Raw genomic sequence first — 15,203 nt, 5'->3', positions numbered from 1 at the left:
CTCATTATTTCTTCTAGTTTATAAAGTTTGATAGTCACGTTGGGGTTTGAAATAAATAAATGAATGCAAAGTTGTCTTTTTCTTCCCCCTTCCTCAGGAGCACTAACAATATCCCATGAGGACTGTTAACATGAGTGGAAAAAAAACCAAACTAGACATCCGACTCAGTTTAACATGCTAAACATCAGCCATACTACATCCAGCAAGCAGAAGCACTTTCTGGAGTTTATTTAGATAGGATAATGGCTAGATCGTTCCAGTAGTTCTCTCCACTGTCAAACCACCTCACCCTTACCCTCTACCCATCGGCCAGTCTTAATGACTTACAGCTTCATAACAGAAAAGAGAAGTCCATGGTGGGTTGACGAATCTGAAAAAAGGGACGGTCAGATAGAGGAGAACGTTTGTGCTTGGCATAATTGCAGGAAGCTGGTTGTCTCTTGTTGGCATCTCTACATATAGCTCTTACATGGAAGGAAAGCTGGAGTAGTTAATACCAGGAGGAAAGTTGAGATATATATTGCAGTGCTGGCATTCCCATCAACTCTTTACCATTAGGAGAAAACTTGAGATACAAGTCCAGTGGATTTAGAGTCTGAATTGAATTTTATTTAAATTATTTGTTTGCACTGGAAAAAGAGAATCTTGTGTTATTTTAGTACTAGGCTCAGTTCATACGTGCCGGAGGGAGAGGGGTGAGTAAATCAACATCTATAAAATGAACATTTGAAGGCCTGTTCTTGGTGCCTTATGTATGTTATTTCACTTAATCCTCAAAAAAACCCAATGAGGTAGTACTATAATGCCCATTTTATATGCAAACATAAATTTATACTCTGTGTACCCTTGAAGTGTATTTTGAGTACTGTTAACAGGATTTCATAATTATTGGTCATGTGTGGTGTTGTCTTAGTGTCCAGTGAAGCAGACAGGATCTATAAAAAGAATTCTAGGCCTCTGCAGTGAGTCCTTTCATTTCAACTGGACCCGCCCTCATCGACTCTAATTTTGATAAGATTTTTCTAAGAGTATTGACACCTTTTTATAAATACTTCTTCCTTTTGCTCTAAGCCACTAATCAATCAGATATTTATTAGACACTAATATGTTCCTTCCACTGTGCTATAAATCCAACGAAAATGAAAGGGAGGGTCTCTGCCTTCAAAGAAATTTTATTCTTTTTAAGGATATAACGTGAACTCATTTGAGAGGTGCAATACAGTAACAAAATGCTATATTTTGTAGTGTAAATAATTAAAGATTGTAGCTGTTAGAAGCAAGTGATCTATGTTAACTGGAAAGCATAGGGGGTTTTCATACAAAAGTAGAGCTTGCCCTTTGCTTGGACATTTCCCCCAGTTAAGGAAGGAGAAATAGCATAGGCATGGACAGAGAGAACATGGCATCCTGACCGTACCCTACGTTAAGCTGAGTGACATTTATCTGAAGTTATTTGAAAACTCTGTGATCACTCTTTGACTCAAAACATATCTTTCAATGTAACCTGTCCTGTTTCCACTGTTAGAAATGCTTGTTTCTGGGATAAGTATTGTCTTTAGAAGTCATCGTTTAAAATGTCGATATCTTTTGGAGGATCCATGAGTAGGTTTCTGATGGTTTAGTGTGAGAGCACTCAGCAGATTATTTTCTCTGACAAGAATAAAAGGGAGGCATCAAGATAGGATAGGATACATTGTCAAAAAGCATCAATATGGAGGTGGTAGAAAAGAAAGGATAAACCATTTCATCAATTTTATTTTGAAATAGTCTTGTATTGGGGTTAATGGGGAAATCAGGCTATCATTATAGTATTTTACTATCTCTAACAATAGTAGGTATTTCATAAATATTTTTGATTTTTGAATAAACAAACTAGTGTAACTAGCATTCAGAAGGTTTTCTTTTGGACAACCATCCAGTCTTGTCGTTAACCTTTTTCATCAGAGAGCAAGCCCTCCTCATGTCAAAACACACATGATTTCAGCCTGAGGTTATTAAATAGTTTCCAAGACAAAAATCAGATGGAGGTTATTAATTTTAAGCATATTATTTAAATATTCTGACTGTGAAAATATTAAACCAGAATATCATAGTTTTAGATGCTGTGTGCAAAATTACTATTCCAAATCAATATTTTCCAAGGTGGGTTTCATGAAATGCAGATTCCATGGGTAATTACGAGGTGATATTTGAGGGGCAGGCAGAGCATCTGTAGTCAAGTAAGCTTGGGAAATACTCACTCAGGTAAACAAGACTTTGTGCTGCAAGACAGCCTAGAACCTCGAGCATGCTGATGTGCATTGTGACTTCCAAGAGGAGAATCTAAAGAAGCGATTTTTCCAATCTTATCTGACCCTGAGAGTAGTGTTCTGTGGAATACACTTTGGAAAGTGTGGTTCTGAAGCGATTTGAAACTCTAAAAGCTATCTATAGATAAGATATTAATGCGTTTTCAAAAGGAAATAGCATAAATAAATTAATTAATTAATTTAGATAATTACATATATTTATATGTAATGTTGATTCAATATAGTCTATTTCAAATAAAACCAATACCTCTGTGTTTTGAATTCTACATTTGTTGGGCAGAATAAAAGTAAATATACCAGTCCTCTAGCTCTGAGATTTTACAACTACAGGGTCACTGGAGAGACCATTTCTCTTGTGAGTGCTTTCAGTCATGAGTAGTCACAGTATGAAAAGACGCACAAAAGTCTTTCTTTGTGTGGGAGAGGTAGCCTCTTCTCCTGGTAAATATAGTGTAGATCCTTCTATTTACTTCTTTGACTATTCTTCCCTGAAGGCTATTTAATTTCCTGTGGTGTTTCTTGATAAATTTTTTAAGTACCTGGGAAAACTAACAAAAGATGAGCTGCCAGAGGTCAGCCTTGTATTTCATCAGTGTCCAGCAGTGCTCCATTCATACTGGGTCCAACTATGTGCCAGAGATTTTAGCTGCAATTAGCCACAGGGTGTAAGTTCAGCATTAACAGCAATTTGATGAATGGTTATCCACCTTATAAACTAGCAATGGCACCTGCTTCTTGAATCTTTTATGCTAAGTAGAAAATACATTTATGCTCTTCTTGGGTTCATTTGCTTTGGGAATGATCTTGTTAAATTGCTGTGTATTTTGTGAGAGCCACACTAAGATATCTTAACATAAAATGGCATTATTATTGTATTTGAGGATTCAGAGATGTAAACAGGATTCAGATGCCTTAATGTTTGATATTTTTGCAAAAGCAAAATCTAGGGTGAGCTCTGTCTTTGCCTTCACTGAGGTCCTAGTCTTTTGCAAAGAGGATGTCTAATACAAGCAAATGACAGTGATTTCTTACTCCTTCCTTAAGTATCTATTTGTGTATATTTTGCTCTAGCTTGGCGTGACAGTCTAGAGGAAGTGACCCTCCGATGGTACCTGTCCTTAACATGCTTGTAAGTGTGATTTCCAGCATAAGTGTCAAGCAGCATCTTTGTTACCTTTCACTGAATTACAATTTCATATCTTGTAGAGGTTGTCAATATGTTAAAAATTACCATGATCTGAAAAGCAAACTGTCTGTGATTCATTTTTGTTTCGTCTTTTCTATATAGAACTGCCTTTGACTTCAAAGAGTTATCTTAGCTCAGAACAGGAACCTGTGCAGTGATTCATGAGGGTAGATGGAAGTCAATGATTAGTTCATGTGCCTCTAGTCTCCAGTAATGGCATAAATCTTTAGGGAAGTTCTTTAATGTCAGATTGTATGCCTGCCTGTGTCAAATCACATATAGGCTAGCATATATTATAAGTTGAGAAATCTGAGGAATGAACAAAAATTCCTTTTGTTGTTCATTTTTTAAAGATGTCACATAGAAATGAAGATATGGGGGAAAGTATAATATCACTCTCCTTTACACAAAGGTAAATTTTCGTATTTATAAACAAAAGACCGTTTACATATGGCTAAACTCCTTTTTGGAACAAGAGAAAAAAATGTTAAGTGATTGTAGGCTAAGACCTATGTGACTCCTCAAGTCCACAAACTAGTTTATTCCCAGATTGAAAATTTTGAGATCTGTCGAATCTTAAAATAATGAGGAAAGCAGTGAATATATAGGAAGGCTAGAAAAGAAAGATTTCTACTGTGTCATTTAAATTGGTGGATTTTATAACAGCCATCCTGTCCCTGGGATAATAAACCTTAACATGTATATGTGCTGTCTCCTTTGCATTCTGTGATACAAGTTGAAGAATCTTCTTAGGGAGTTAATATCCTCGAGTTGAGAAATCATTCCTTATTTCCTTCATCATTCTTTACTGAAGTTCACTGGAGGATCCAACATTCTAATGTGTTCAGCTGACCACTGCCAAACCATTAAGTGGGCCACAAACAGAGGGAGGAAAGTCTTCAGTTAAAAGATGAGAATTAACTGTGACACACTGAAAATGAGACAACTCATGGACACATGAATCTCTCTTTGATAAGGAAGGAAGAAGTCACAATCTTTAACAACAGATCTCATCGTCAGAGCCACTGTCACCTGAGACAGGAGTAGAGCCACCTGGGCCAGGTATGCGTTCCTGCCCTTCCAGTGTTCTCTGCCACCCAGTGCCCAGGAGGCTCGGGTTCCCTGTAACCCCTCTGATCAGCTGTGCTTTCTGATGTGGACCTGAGAGGACAGCCCTTGTAGGCTGGGATCTGCCCTCGTGACAGGTCTCTGCTTCCTGTTCCTTCATGGCTGGAGCCAAAGCATTTCTAAGGAAATCAGGATTTCTCCACCACCCTCTGTCATCAACTCCTTTGATTGTAAGAGAGGCTTTGTTACTGCTTTCAGAATTGGTTGAAGTGTGTAACATTTGGCATCTGTGGATGGTAATTTATATTATATTTAGCATCTGTATCTTCAGAGAGAGTTAGTTCTATATTGGAGGATAGTAGGGAGAATAAAACTCATATTTGTGTGGCAAGCTATTCAATGTAAATCAATTTAGGGAAAAATACTATACAAAGAGATAAAGGCAGCTCACGGCCTAAACAAACAAAAAAGCCCTGTTTTTTTAAGGGAAAAAAGCAGAATAAGGTTGTAGTGGCTGCTGAGAAGCAGCAGTACATTTCTCTTTGTGTGGAACCTTTTACCAGCTAGCACAGGTTTCAAACCAACCGTCATGTGGCTGTCAGTCCCGTTTAAGGGATGAGAAGCTGAAAGGTCAAAACTGAAAAGTTGAAAGACTCTTTTTTGAAATTAATAGACCTCGTTTTTAGAGCAGTTTTCGGTTTGCAGAAAATTGAGCAGAGTAGACAGAGAGTTCCCATATATGCCCCTCCTGCTCTCCGTTTCCCCTATTATCTGGCATTAGTGTGGTACATTTGTTGCAAATGGTGAACCAATATTGATACATTATTATTAACGAAAGTCCATAATTTACATTAGGGTTCACTCCTGTGTTACACATTCTGTGGGTTTTGACAGATGCGTAGTGCCATGTATTCACCATTACAGCATCACAGTGAAGAGATTCAAGACCCTGAAACTCTCTTGTGCTCCACCCAGTCCTCCCTGCCTGCCTTGCCCCATCAGTGAATGTCCTGACGCCACCTCATGGCCTTTGCAGGTGTGTGTGCAGAAGTCTCTCTTCACAGAGCTGACTCTTCCTCCTTCAGTTCCCACACAGCAACACTCCCCAGGGAACTCCTTGCTTACACGCTGCCCCTACTCTGCACACCCAATCAGGTCTCTGATCCATCATCTTTCCTACCTCTTGGTGCTTTGCCTTCCATGCACTGATGAAGTTTTCCTGTGTACAGTTGTGTGAATAGCTTGTCTCTGACGCTAGCATGGAGGCTCATGAATGAGTAATATGGCTGGGTGAAGAAGAGAGCTATTTCAAATCTCATTTTCAGTCCCATTGCTGCAGCTTTTGCATATTACCAGTTACTCAGGCCAGGTGCAATTTTAAAATCCTCCTTTTTAAAATCTACAGCTTCAGGCACAATTTCCTGGGCTCCCCCAACGGTGTAAAATGATGAGAAAATTAGGGCCACTCACCTTCTTCCACTCTTTTCCTCAGCTGTACCTTCTGACAGATAGAGCACTACTTTTACACTCTAATATGTAGAAAGATTCTGTAACTGTATTAATCATTTCTGTGGTTTTGCTCTAAATTGATACTAGAAGAAAAACACCAAAGATCATTCTTCAAGAACAAGATTCGTTTTTATTTCACTCCAGAGTCTTTTCCATGGCTGTGTCCCAATTATTCCTCTTTCTTGAATTACTATTTAGAATTATAAGAATATATTCTCTATTTTTTCTTCAGAAGAACCTAAGAATTTCTAAGTCTTGTATTGCTTCATATCTAAAAAGCGTATTTGTTATGTTTGTAAGATCTCAATGTTGAGTCAACTCATGGTTCATGGCACGTTGTCACCTCTGGTTCAGGCAAGAATCCTTATTGCTTGACTCGTCCATTGCTTCCTTTGTATCCCTATACCACATTCCTATTCTCCTTACCCTCCCCATAGGCAAACATGTTCGTCTGTATATATACTCACATATTTTTAAAATTATTAACATATATATTTTTAAATTTGTTACTAGAAAAAGTATCTTATTGTGTTTGCATTTATTTTAATTTACATAAATGGGTTCTGTAATTTACCATGACTCTGTTTCCTACTATGCATTATGTTTCCAATCCACCCACATTCTCTGTGTGCATCTAATCCATTGTTTGCTGGATATCTACATGTATGCCTATCTTTTCTTCCAATGATGGACACCGAGTTCAAGTGTATTTTATGTTTTCTTTAAGAATCTTACTTGTGTTTGGATATATTTAAGCCCTTTTAATTGAATATATGCCCTCTGATTGAATGTCCAAATAGAAATATGTGTATGTGAATTGTATAGCTAATAAAGATCTGAATGGACTTGTGGTAAATTTCAAGGACTGATATGTAATCTAGAGGATTTTTTCCCTAATAAAAGCAATCCTTTGACTAAAGACAAACCCTACTCACACATTGAGGCCTTGTATACAGCAGAATAAGTTCTCAGAAGCTTGCAACATACAGTACAAAAGGCATAGTTGGAATAAAAGTGAAATGGCTGTAAAAGGAGACCTAGATACCTTAATCTGGTAATATGTTTTGTATTAAATATGCTTTAAAGCAATATTTTATTAAAATAAAGAATATCCTTTGGAAGTTATTCAAAGTCATATGAATTATTAAAAATATCTTTTTTAGTCTCCTATTGAATGCATGTATGTCTTGGCATTTTCCCATAAGGACTTGAGGCATCTTTTTATAAAGACTGTATGCCCTAAGGATAATGAACAGAGCGGGAAAGGAAAATCGTTGCTCTGTAGAAGAAGGGGAGTTTCCACGTAGTCTGTTTAAAAGCAAACGTTGTAGCCTTCATTGAGCATTACATTTAACTCTAACCTTCTTCTAAGCGCAAAAATTGAAAATATGGTAAATTATATTGGTTTTCCTCATCAGAATGGAAGAAGCATACCAGTTCCTCAGGACACATACTCTGTTTCTTGATACAGGTACTCTCACTGAGCATCTTCTAGAATGGCTTTGGGTATAAGAAAGAGGTTAACCACTAGTATGATTGACAGTGAATTCTGAAAGCTAGAAGCTCAAGTCTCAGATAAGGCAAAGATTCAGGAAGTAGTGCTTTATTTACGCTTGAGTAAGGGTTTGAATAAGACCGTAGAATGCTGTATCATATAGTGCTACATCTTTAGCATGTGGAACCAGTTTAGTCTTTGAAATTGACAGGTATAGGTAGGAATCCTAATTCTGCCCACTTGTTATTTGTGTGGTCCTGAATGCATTTAATCTCTGCAAGCTTCAATTTTCACTTATGTAAAAATAATAATTAAAAATAAGCTACATTGTAAAATTGTCACTAGGATTTAGTCAGGTGGAAGTTCCTAGGATTATTCAGTACGTACTACATAAATTTGTTGTTAGGCTTAAGTATGATAAACCATGTGAAGTTCCTAGGATGGTACCTGGTGCATCCCACCAGGTCTTCAATGTACATCAACGGCCCTTCCTTTCTCTTCCCTGTTTTAATGGTCATTCCTTCTCTCCTTCAGGGAAAGCACAAATTACATGTAGATACTGGAATGGAAGGTGATTGGTGTGGCCTTATTCCTGTTGGACAGCCATGCAGTCAGGTTACGACAACAGGCCTGAAGTGGAACCTCAGTAAGTAAAACCCTAGGACAAAGGGAGCTTTTCTTTCTTTTTTTTTTTTTTTTAAAATTCTCTTTGGTCTATACCTGGGAGTGGAATTGCTGGTTCATATGGTAACTCTGTTTAACTTTTCAAGGAACTGCCAGACTATTTTCCAAAGCTACATTCCTACCAGCAGTGTATGAGTTCCACTTCTCTACAATTTCACCAACACGTGTTATTATCTTCTTGTTTTTATACACATCTTATCGGGTATGAAGTGATATCTCATCATGGTTTTTATTTACTTTCTCCTGATGACTAATGACATTGAACATCTTTCTGTGTGCTTATGGAGCATTTGTATATTTTCTTTGGAGTAATGTCTGTTCAGATCTTTTGCCCATATTTTAATTGTATTATTTCTGTTTTTAGATCGAATTGTAAGATGCTTTTATATATTCCAGATATAAGTCCTTTATCAGATATATGATTTGCAAATATTGTCCCAGTCTTTGACTTATCTCTTCATTTTCTTAAATTTAATTAACTAAATTCATTCGTTTAATTTTGATGAAGTCCAATTTTTTCTTTTATGGATTGTACTTTCAGTGTCATATTTAAGAACCAACCTTCTTTCTAGTTGATTTTGTGTCCTTGAAGTCTACTTTATTTTCCCGGAGAAGTAGCTATTCTAACTAAAGTAGCAAGTTCTTTTCATAGTCAAACCTCTGATATTTTGTAAGATTAGCCACTTTATTAAGTTTAAAATGTTTTCTAGTACTTATTAACTGCTTTAGGTTCTAGTTATACTAAAAGTGTCTGATTTGAAAAGAACGAAAAATGAGGTGGGTCTGTTCATGAAATAAATGCTGATTCCAAAGAAACCATCAAACATCGTGAAGTGAATCAACTCTAGGCTCTTTAAGAATAATGGTACTTTAATCAAAGAGCTTTGATTGAATGTCCAAGGGATGATCTCCTGATTGACCAATACCTCTAAGGTTGTAGAAAGTAAAATAGAGAACCATGTCATTCTTTTATAATATGTAAAACTTTCAGGTTCCCACAAGGAAATAAATATTTCAAGAAATAAGTAATTTGAAGATAAAAAGATATTTTAAAAGGCATTTCTATGAGCCATTGCTGAAACAATTAAGAAAAACTAGAGATATTTTGAAGCAACTGTGTGGAGAGCTCATCAGAATTTGAAAGGACCGTGAGAACAGATCTGCTCAGTGCACAGAAATATGACAGGCTTTGAAGCTGTTTAGCTGAGAGTGACACAAGCTTCCATTAGAAACGGTTTTTTGAAAACATTCCAGCCTAAAACAAATGTACTTTCTAGAGTTCCCGTTCTTTCCAAGGACCCAATCTAGACAGAACTTCTTCCTGGATCTAGTAGTGACTTCACTTTTCAGGGCTGGCCCAAGACCAGAGGAGCACTGAGCCACTGAGCGAAGTGAAGAGGAGGCTTGGCAATATGGGCAACCACCCAGCTTCCTTTATTTTACAGCAATAGGAAAGAGTCATAGCTTTAGGCACGAGTCTTCGGGGCTCTTTAGAACCTCCACAGTCACGTGCACATGCTAATTCCGATAATAAAGTTTACTCTGGGAAGGGGGCCTTGGGCTTGATGAGGGTAAAGGGTTTTTAACCTTCCTATCTGTGACAATGTTTCAATCCTACTAAAATGCTATATACTATTACTTATTTATATTTACAGATTGCTTTGATGTTCAGAATAATTACTTTTTTCTCTACTATTTAATGAAAATAAGTAAATAGCAACTTCATGGAATATGCAAAGCAATAGAGTTGAGACACAAAGTGTTTCATCAATTATCTGTGGTAAAAGTGCTAATTAACAGGGTTTTCTGGTGGGAAAGATTAGCTCATTAAAAAGTAATAGAAATAGCTGTGAAGTCACACCATGTTCACTTGAAGAGAAGTGGATAGATTTCTTTCGCAGAGAGGGCACCTGCTTACTCAGTGTCATTGTCTGTGAAAGCAGAGCCCTGAGGTCAGTGTTGGTTTGTCGTTCACACCTACAAAGTGACAGGATAGGGCTGGGCCTGGAGGAGGAGAAAGGAGATGCAGTGGCTTAGTCTGGAGCTGCTCACTTCTTGGGTCAAAGAGAGTAAGCAAGTCCTCGTAAGGAAGCGCATCAAAATCTTCCTCAGGTGGTCCCTGGGCTTGACGTCTCCCAGCCTACACCCACTGTGAAATATGATGCCAGAAGTTCTAAAAGTAGTCTGATTTACCTGTTTCAATTTGCAATATCTCCCATCACATTTCGTCTTTTAAAAAAGTGTGAAAGATGCCTATGTACCCATCACCCAGAAGTAAATCTTTACAAATATCGTTGAAGCTCCCTAGATTACAATATTTTATTTCATAGCAATATGCTATGACCATTCTGTGACATGTGTCTGGTACAAGAGTTTCTTTAGGCTGTATACACTTGGGAGTAAAGTAGCTGTATCATAGATAAGAGCATCCTCAGCTTTACTGGATGCCATGTTACTCTGACAGAGGTCATACCAGCGTACACTCAGCCAGGAGTGTACAAGAGTTCCTGTGCTCCACATCCTCACCCCATTCTTGGTATTGTCAGATTTAATCATTTTTGCCAATCTGATGAATGTCAGTGATGCCTCACTCTGGTCTCTGGTTGCTGTGAGAGAAGCAGCTTTTTGTAATTATTAACCATGCTGGTTTCCTCTTCTGTGGATTGCTACTTTCTTGTGCCCGTTTAGCCATTGAACTATTTGTTTTTTTCTTATTCTTAGAATTTCTTCAGACCCTCGTTATCTTCTTCCTGGCAATACTTTGCCTTTTTCATTCGTTTATGGTATTTTTCTATGTGCTGGGGTTAAGTTAAAGGTAAATCTTTTGATTTAAGATTTGTAGTTTTCATGTTGTAAGTCAAATTTCTATTCCTCATGGTCATAAAGATGTTTTCACATTTTAGTTTTAAGTTTTATTTTTAGGTATTTTATTTCACCTGAAATTGATTTTTGTGTATCATATGAGTTAGGGATCCGATTTTTTTTGCTTATTGATAACCAATTGCCCTAGCATCATTTATCATCCTTTCTCCAGTGATGTGCAAGGCACTATACGGTTTCATATTTGTGGGTATGTTTCTTGAATCTCTAGGCTGTTCCCTTGGCTTACGTTCTTTTTCCTGTACTGATACCACACTGCCCTAATTACCATCACTTCATAGTAAATATTGACATGTGGTAAGTTGAGTCCCCCAACCTTGTTCTTCCTCAGAATTTTCATGGCTGTTCCTGGCTTTTTGCTCTTCATAAGTTTTAGCATTAGCTTCACAAGTGTGCCACATATAATTCCATTATACTTTTTTTCAGAATTATATTAAATTTGTAGATAAATTGAGAAGAATGAAACAATTGGATAAGATTTCTCAGTGACATTCTCTTCCCATCCATAAATATATCTCTCCATTTACTTAGAAATTTTCAGTTGCTCTCAATAATGCTAAAATTTTGTCCATAAGATCCTGTACGTCTTGTATATAAAATTTATTTCTAGAAACTCTATATTTTGTGTTGCTATTGTAAGTAGCTTTTTAAAAATCACATTTTTTGAGTTCATTGGTGGTATATAGACACAAAGTTGATTTTACTATATTGTAGTAATATATTGTTGAACTCTTTTATTGTTATTGTAAAACTGCGATTAGAGATTCACTTGGGTTTTCTATAGACAGTCGTATTTTTGTTAGTAATCAGGTTTTTTTCCTTCAATCTGTAACAAATAGGATTGCATTCAGTTATGGCTAACTGAAACAGTAGTCTTAAAAAAGCCCTTTTTTTTGTTCCTCATGTAGCAAAGTACAGAAGTTAGTAGTTACAGGGCAAAGTTTCTGTGATTTCCTCACTCTTTGCCTCAAAATCATAAGATGTCTCTTGCAACTCCAGCCACTGTGTCTCCCCTTCAGCATCACGAGGGAGGAAAGGGAAGAGAGGAAGATGGGGCAGCACATACGGCAGGAAAACCAGGCAGTAGAGATTCCCAGAATTTCCAGAAATCCTTCCTGCATCTAACCTTCTGACTCGGTGGCCAGAACTATCGAATAGCTACCCCAGCTGCAAAGGAGGCTAGGCCGTGCAGTTTTCTAAGGATGTAGTCACCCCAAATAAAACTGAGGTTCTGTCGGTGAAGAAGATGAGCATGAGTAGAAGTCTGCTCTTCTGTCTGTCAACTTGTCCACCATCTAGTTGAACAGTTTAGCTACATATATAATAAAAATGTGTTTTACCTTTTTTCAGCCACACTCTTGTGGACTTCTATTGTTGCTGTTAAAGAACCACAGTCAATCAAACTAACTCTGATTTGTTTATAATCTGTCCTTAACTCGCTCCATTCTTTAGACCTGATGTTTTCTTTGATGCTCTACAGTTTTACTACCGTATGTTTAAGTGTAGCCTATCTTTTGTTGTAGTTGGTGTTCCTTAGCTCTGATAATTGGTGTAGTTCATTGATCCTGCAAATTTTTCAAATATTCTCATTTGTCAGAGAGACATGGTAGTTCAAAGCTCTAGTAGTGATTTGCCAAAATTGACGTCATTAGGGATTGAGGCACTCAGAATCTGAATTCAAGGCTTCAATGCTGTTTTTCCTTGTTTCCAATTAATAAGTGAAAAATTTTCCATATAAAATAAGTTGATGTCTGAAAAAATCACTAAAATGAATTCAGCGTAAAGAGAAGAAAACAAGAGGAAGGTAACTGTAAAGAAGAGAAAGTAAAGGACATAGGAAAGAGGAGATAATGGTGGGAAATGGAAAGTAATTAGGAAGAAAAATAAAAATTTTGAGGGACAGAACTTTTAACTCCCCTACACTTTTGCTTAAGAAAAATGTTAAATGGAGTTGCCCTCCATTCGCCCAGGCCTCTTAATAGAACACTCAAGTTGAGTTTGAAATTATGTATTCATTGCTCCTTCTTTTGTGTTTTTTCAAAGAAGTATAGAAATAAATGGCAGAATGAAATAATTTTCTAGCATTGACTGAAATCTCCTAACCCAAGTGAAAGAGTTTTGAAAGAAAAAAGTTGCGAGAAAATAGTTTGAAAAGGTTTTTCATCCCTGTGGAAAATAGTTTGTAATGAGTGTGCATGGGCGCCGCGTTGTCTGCAGGAGTTCTCTATGAGGATTTTTAAGTGCCAGTCTAACAAGGGAGCAGTTCATGCATCTATAAAACTACGCTGGCTAGTAATGCAGTTGCAGTGAGAAATGCTCTTAATTCTCACTCCGTTAGGCCTCACAAAGTGATTCCAGTCAGTTGTCATGGTTTGACAATAGCTATACCCACTAAGGTTATAGGCTTGGTGAGCTAGTGCCACTAATATGTGAGATGGTTCATATTTTTAGATGTCTTTGTTATTATTTTGATTGCTTTTCTAGTCCTGTGCTTAAAAAACAACACTCTGAAACTGTGATGGCAGTATTTCCTGTCTGATTCAAGAACAATATCTTTTGTATCTTAATTCTTTGATAATAGATGACCTGCTTTGAGTTGCATTAAAGATATTGTTAAAATTTTTACATAAAACACATGCTTTAGAGGTCAAAGATGGTAATAAGGATGGTGTTTTTTTTTCCCTCTCAGTCTTCCCCAAGGAAGATGTTAGCTAAAGTTTGCCACTCCCAAATCATTTTCTTGAGTTTAAAAGTTGGTGAAATGACTATATTTCATCACATCTAAGATGTCATCAATTGTAACATGCGTTATTATGTTATATACATTAAGAAAAAATACTACTAATTATATCTCCAGAGATGTGGGGAAAATGTGCATGTTAGAACTGATAAAATATGGTAGATCAAATAGCATAGCAACTTAATTATCAAACTCTATGCATACAAATCCACTCTGAAACCTGTCATGACAAATTGCAAAAGCCTTTGAAATGGACAAAAAAGATTCCTGAGTATCTTTCAGTGGATTGTTAGGCCTGGTCTAGAGGTCCCTCGAGGGTAACTGATTCTGTAGGATGCTTAGCCTTTCATTGTCTTTGCTTATTTGTAACTCTGAGGAGTTAGAAGTTAACTAGTAAAGGACTGATCATAATTTAAATGATTCCTGTTCATATAAGTCAATTGAACTTTTTTTCTGTCAAAACACAATGGATTATCACCCTATAGAAATGACCAGTTTTCCATCTATTAGCAAATCCCTATCAGCATTCCTAGTTATCTATACATATCTCTGTCATTTGTAGTGTCCTTTGAGTCAGGGTTTTACATCTTACTGGTTTTCTCATTAGTTGTTGACTTAAGTGAAATCTCTGATGTATTCATTTTGTGTTTGTTTCAGTCATTATTTTATCCTTTGAAAGATTATTCTTTAACAAACCAAATTGTAATCACGTATGATATTAAAGGATCACAAGCTATTGCAGTCTTTTAAAAGAAATGTGTAATGTGTTCCTGCAAAGTACCACTTAACGTCTGGCTCTCTGAAGGAGCCCTGGAACAGAGGTCTAAGGATATCACTTCCATATTTGTATACTGGGAGAGGTCTCACAAAGAGCTGTGCTGTGCACTCTGTGTCAAAAAGAACCATGGCCATGACTGAGCCGTTTGAGCAATAGGAATCAGGCTAATATGATCTTCTAGAACTCATGAGTTCATTCTAGTGCTAGTAAGGAAAGCTAGAAGGAAATGGTATTTTTTTAAACAGTTTTATTGTGACATACCATGAAGTTGACCCAGTTAAAGTGTGCAATTCGATGGTGTTTAGTATATTCACCAGTCAAATTCAAAACATATTCATCCCCTCAAAAAGAAAGTGCATACCCTTTAGCTAGTCCTCTCCCGTCCCCTCTTCCCATCCCACCATGCCCTTCCCCCCCCAGCCCTAAGAAACCACTAATCTGCTGTCTATCGCCATAGATTTCCCTATTTTAGACTTTCATATAAATAGAATGATATAATTTATAGATTTTTTGTGACTGGCTTCTTTGACTTAGAATGTTCATCCATGTTGTAG

At 36.9% G+C, this 15,203-nt stretch overlaps 1 protein-coding gene across 10 annotated transcripts in view; it reads left to right on the top strand.

Moving 5' to 3' along the window:
* The window catches only part of TPK1 (thiamin pyrophosphokinase 1), a 320,428-nt gene that overhangs the window by 221,672 nt on the left and 83,553 nt on the right, over positions 1-15,203 (top strand). For all 10 annotated transcript variants that reach the window (XR_011505038.1, XR_011505034.1, XR_011505033.1 and 7 more), the window contains one exon: positions 8,102-8,213. Coding sequence is in view for 6 of the 10 variants with exons in the window: in XM_070515232.1 (XP_070371333.1) it covers positions 8,102-8,213 (112 nt within the window). In the remaining 4 variants the exon portion in view is untranslated. The remainder of the gene's footprint in view (positions 1-8,101; positions 8,214-15,203) is intronic.

This window comes from Equus asinus, chromosome 1 (assembly GCF_041296235.1).
Source record: "Equus asinus isolate D_3611 breed Donkey chromosome 1, EquAss-T2T_v2, whole genome shotgun sequence".
Taxonomy (NCBI): domain Eukaryota; kingdom Metazoa; phylum Chordata; class Mammalia; order Perissodactyla; family Equidae; genus Equus; species Equus asinus.
The sequence above is the reverse complement of the archived record's forward strand: the minus strand, read 5'-3'. Positions and strand labels throughout refer to the sequence as shown.